General features: G+C 52.9%; 1 protein-coding gene across 1 annotated transcript; it reads right to left on the reverse strand.

The window, feature by feature from the left end:
• Window positions 1-1,580: 1,580 nt before the first annotated feature.
• Window positions 1,581-4,517, reverse strand: POLR2C (polymerase (RNA) II (DNA directed) polypeptide C, 33kDa; the record flags this gene model as incomplete). Its single annotated transcript, XM_010019686.1, has 6 exons — window positions 1,581-1,749; window positions 2,235-2,286; window positions 3,290-3,418; window positions 3,540-3,592; window positions 3,777-3,845; window positions 4,468-4,517. Coding segments are annotated over 6 exons (522 nt in total), but the record flags the coding sequence as incomplete, so codon positions are not given.
• Window positions 4,518-4,753: the final 236 nt, after the last annotated feature.

The following is a 4,753-nucleotide window of genomic DNA, read 5'->3' on the forward strand; positions in this document are numbered from 1 at the left end:
CCCAGGAAAAGGGGTTATCCCCGACAGCCTGGTCTGTAGCTGGCAGTTCCTGAAGTCCAGTTTCAGTCCACATGTACAGACCATTGACATGAAGGAAAACACCCAGTTCCAGATTTCCACAACTACCAGCCAACCTGGTTCCTACTGAAGATCCCAGACTACCACCCTGACCAAGTGCTGAAGGAGCCCAATGCCTGACATGCCCCATCCTCACCCAGACTGACTAAACCGGACCCACGAACGTGCCCTGCAGAGCCCATCAAAGCCAAGCAGCATTTGCTCCTTCCATCCTGAAAACAGGGCTGGGATGGCTGCAGGCAGGTCCCAGCCCATTTCATGCATGTTACAGACTGACCCACACCTCCACCCTCAGCAACAAAGGGCTTCTCAAGTCTCCTGAGCGCAAACCTAGCGACACAGGATCTCCAGGCCAGCTCCTGAGCAGAAAGCCCCTGGCAGTCAGGCTGAGGTGGAAACCCAGGCTAACTGCCCCTCTGGGAAGCTCGTTCACAGACAGCTGAGCACGATGCTATGTTCTGCAATCCATATTCTGGGCAATCCCATGTTCTGCAATCCATATTCTGGGCAATCCCATGTTCTGAGTCTGAGCACCCAGGCTCAAAGTGGGCAATGTGGAGGTACAACAGCCCACCACCTGCCTGCCACTGCTTGCAGCCTTTTGCAAAGGCAAATCTTCCAGTGAGAGAAGGAAGATCTGAGCCCCTTCTGCCGCTCACCTCCTCTCCAGCTGCAGCTCTGCTTCTACAGACCTGCACCAAATCCTGCTCCTGCATCAAGGTCTCCCTGACCTTGAGCACAGCTCTGCCTGCTGCCCTGCTGTTACAGCAGCACATCCACAACCCCTAGTCCCTGCTTTCAGCCAGCCTTTGCTAAAGCACCCAGTTCCTTGCCCTGCTGCTGGCTCCAGTGTGCTCAATGACAGGATGTCTGCCTGGTGATCACTGGGATGCAGAGCTCAGGTATCTATTCACGGAAAAGTGATGCTAAGTAAAGTCCTCTCCCTGGCCAGAGCAGGGCAGCAGCTTTCCAAAAGCAAAATCATGTCACTTTTAGAGGAGCTGCATCATGCTATCTGTGCAGGATGGTATGTCAGAGCAGAGGAAAGGATCAGAGAGGAAAACCCTGCTGCTAGAGCTCAGGATCCAGGAGTTAGGAGATGTCTGGGGGGAGATCAGAGCCACACACTGGGCTTCCTCAGAGCTGAAAAATCAGCATTGCAGTCAAATCTTATGGTCTTTGCTCTCACAACAACCTCTTCCACCTTGTGTGGATTTATTCCTTCCTCAGACCTTACCCTGGCCTACATACCACTTGTGCAGGGAAGAAAAAACTGTAACAAGTGTTGGGGAAAAACATGAAAGTGAGGTAAAACAGCAGTGACAGCACATGAGGGGAGGACAAGAGGCGGCCACAAACCAGTCCACCTTGTATGCAGCTACCATCAAGGAACTGGCCTTGGTACCCTAACACTGGAGTAGGGTCTGTGCAAGGGGAAGTTACAGGCACACTCATGATCACTTACTGACCCAAATTATCTTTCCCAGTTCCTTCAGACATACCACTCTTCTGGTTTGGGGTACACAGTGTGCCTCAGTGCGTTGTCTGGGTCGTACTCAAAGGCGACACCGGCTGTGGGGTTCCACTTGGCATGCTCCTTGCCAAAGCCCTTCTTGGCATAGGCTCGCAGCCTCAGCTCCTGGCCCTTCCGCAGCTTCACAATGAGGATGTCTGTGGAAAAGCACACACATGTTGGAGTAGGTTGCAGAGGAGAAAAGAGTGTGTAGGATCACACTAGGGCAAAGGATCACACTTCCTTTTCAGTCCCCAGGAGCCAGGGCTCACTTGGATTCTCAGAGGGGATCATCTGTGTCCCCAGAGTATCTACGATGCATTCTGCTAAGTAAAAAAAAAAAAGAGATGCACAGTCCCCAAGCAACAGCAGACAGCACACCACTTTGCATCTTTGCCATCTCCAAGCTCTTGCAAAGAGAGACAGAAGCACCCTCTGACACAGGACTTTGGTTTTGGGGGTAGCCTCAAAGTGTCATTAAGACAAACTGCTAACCCCAGTGACAAAGTAATGCTGGGTTCTCTCCCCCAGCTTTAGCTCTGTTCTACGGTTACACAACTAGTAAAGGAAGAATGAGTTCAAAGAGCCTGAAACAAAAACTCATGCCCTTCTCCAGCTCTTACTCCCTGTGAAAACCGCTTACCATCCTGCTCCACATAGTCATTGGGGTCGTTGTCTCTGCTCCGAGATGTTACCTGCAGAACAACAACTAAAGCAAGTGAATTATGGCAAGATCAGCTCTTTTCCCCACACCAAAGAGCAGTTGCCTACAAAAGTTGAAGACTGCAGAGACCCACTCCGGAATGACTTACAGGACCAAATCCAGCCCTCTGTATTTAATGGAAACTGGGGCAACCCAGGCAGCTGCAGCTACATACATGACACCCATCTCCAGCAACATACATGACACCCATCTCCACCAGCCCGCTTGCCTGCTTTCCCTGCCAGGATGGAGTGCTCCAGCCCCGCCGCTTTGTTCTGACACACACCCATGACTGCTGGTAGGTGACACACAGCACTTGCTGCACTCAGCCAAAGCAAGCAAGGCACAGCGGGCTACAGCTAGGCTTTAACCAGGCAGACATTGTCACTAGCCCCAAGGTTGAGGTGACATACAGCGCTGGCATCAATAGTGTCTTAAAACATTCCCCTTTGCTTCTGTTTTCGTTTGGCTCCACCAGCCCTACCCAAGGCAACTGAGCAAAAGCAGGCTGGCAGCAGTGCCCTGGCCTGGGCTCCTCACACCTTGCTGTGTCAAGAGCCAAGAACCAGAGGCTGCAGGCTTGCTGCCAAGCCTTCAAAGAGGCCGCTCCTGTTAAGAGCCCTGGCAGCAAGCAGGTGGGAGGCTGCAGTGACACGGCAGGAGGACACAAGCATACATGCTCCAAATGTTTGAGGCAAGATTGAGCATCCCATGAGTTTGGGATGAAGGGTATGGGATGAAACTTTAACAAGGCCATGCTGCTTTGACAGGACATTAGACAGCAAGTGTAGGACAACAAGATGAAGAAAAGGAGGGCACTGGCACACACTGCTGTGTCTACAGATACTCATGCTTTGCTCTCCCACTGCAGTTTAAGTGGGTCTTTAGGCAACACGAAACGTGCTCAAAGGCTGTGCTTCGTCCACATCCCAAGTGTTTGCCTCAACAGGAACATAGAGAGGGCACTTGCTGACAAGCAGAGGGATTGCACTGACCGGTATGACCCGGGGGTTGTTGGAGATGAGATCACGGGATGTGACGTGACGAGTCTGGTCTTCATTACACCGGACATCCAGGGTGAACTCTACAGAGCACTCTGGGCAGAACTCATCACACGTGCAGTCCTGGGACACATGGGTCAAGAACTTTATGTCAAACCTCTCCCAGGAACAAAACAGAAGCGCTTCCCCTCAGACAGGACACCCAACACCATCAAAATAAGCACCCCCATTTTGTTTGACTTACTCTGGAATATTGCATCTTATCCACAATGTCATCACTGGTGAGTGGGATGAGACCTGTAGGAAAAAGGAAATTGTGGGAGTATCCAAGTGAGGCCACGGGAGCACTGACTCTCCTGCCGACATGGCTGGAGGAACAGCAGCCTCCCAGGGAAGGTGCTTCAGCACCCCCAGATTGATTTCGTACATGACCTCTGCCTTGCTGCACATCCTCATCTTCCTCCCCGTGCCCAGCACTCACCTAGCCTGTGTGCAATGAATTCATCATGGAGGACAGAGGAGTTGGCATCTATCTGCACCCAGTCGATGGCTGCAGAGAGGAAAAAGTCACAAGCAGAGGAAGAGAAGTCTCAGGGGAGACCTTATAACAGTCTTCCAACATCTAAAGGAGCTACAAGAAATCTGGAGAGGGTCTTTTGAGAAAGGCCTGAAGGGACACGACAAGGGAGAATGGCTTTAACCTGACAAAGGGGACACTGAGATGAGATCTTAAGCAGAAGTTCTTCCCTGTGAGGGTGGTGAGGCCCTGGCACAGGTTGCCCAGAGAAGCTGTGGCTGCCCCATCCCTGGCAGTGTTCAAGGCCAGGTTGGACACAGGGCTTGGAGCAACCTGCTCTAGTGGAAGGTGTCCCTGCCCATGGCAGGGGATGTAACTGGGTAAGATTTAAGGTCCCTTCCAACCCAAACCAGTCTGGGATTCTGTGATTCTATGAACATTTCTGTGGGGAAAAGCTGAGAATTTTGTGAGGGCACAGAAATATTTTAGAGACTGCAGTGAAACTGAGGCAGCCTCTGGTAACACACAGAACTGGCTATACAAGGGTGAGGTGGGCTAGAAGCAGCTTGGAGGTGCAGGAGGAAACAGAAACGGGAGGGGAAGCGGTAAGAGTGACGAGTCAGCAGCCCACGGGCCTGACTGCAGTACGCGGTACCTATGATGGGCACTTCCGCGATGAACACTCTCCGAATGGAATTCGCCACCCTGAGGGGAAGAAACAACCGTGCTCAGGCATGGAGGCGCGGAACTTCACAGCGCTCTGGCCCGCCCGTGGAGCCGCCGGACGAGGCTTTGCCTCGGAGACACCGAATGGCCCGCAACGGAGGCTCGGTAGAGCCTGTGCGGACTCCTCCGGGGTCCGATTCCTCCCCCGGAGCCCTGTTCCTGCCCGGCGGCCTGGTTCCCTCCGGAGCCCCGTTCCGCCCCGCGGCCTGGCTCCT

Source organism: Nestor notabilis, unplaced genomic scaffold (assembly GCF_000696875.1).
Source record: "Nestor notabilis isolate BGI_N333 unplaced genomic scaffold, ASM69687v1 scaffold24518, whole genome shotgun sequence".
NCBI classification, from domain to species: Eukaryota; Metazoa; Chordata; class Aves; order Psittaciformes; family Psittacidae; genus Nestor; species Nestor notabilis.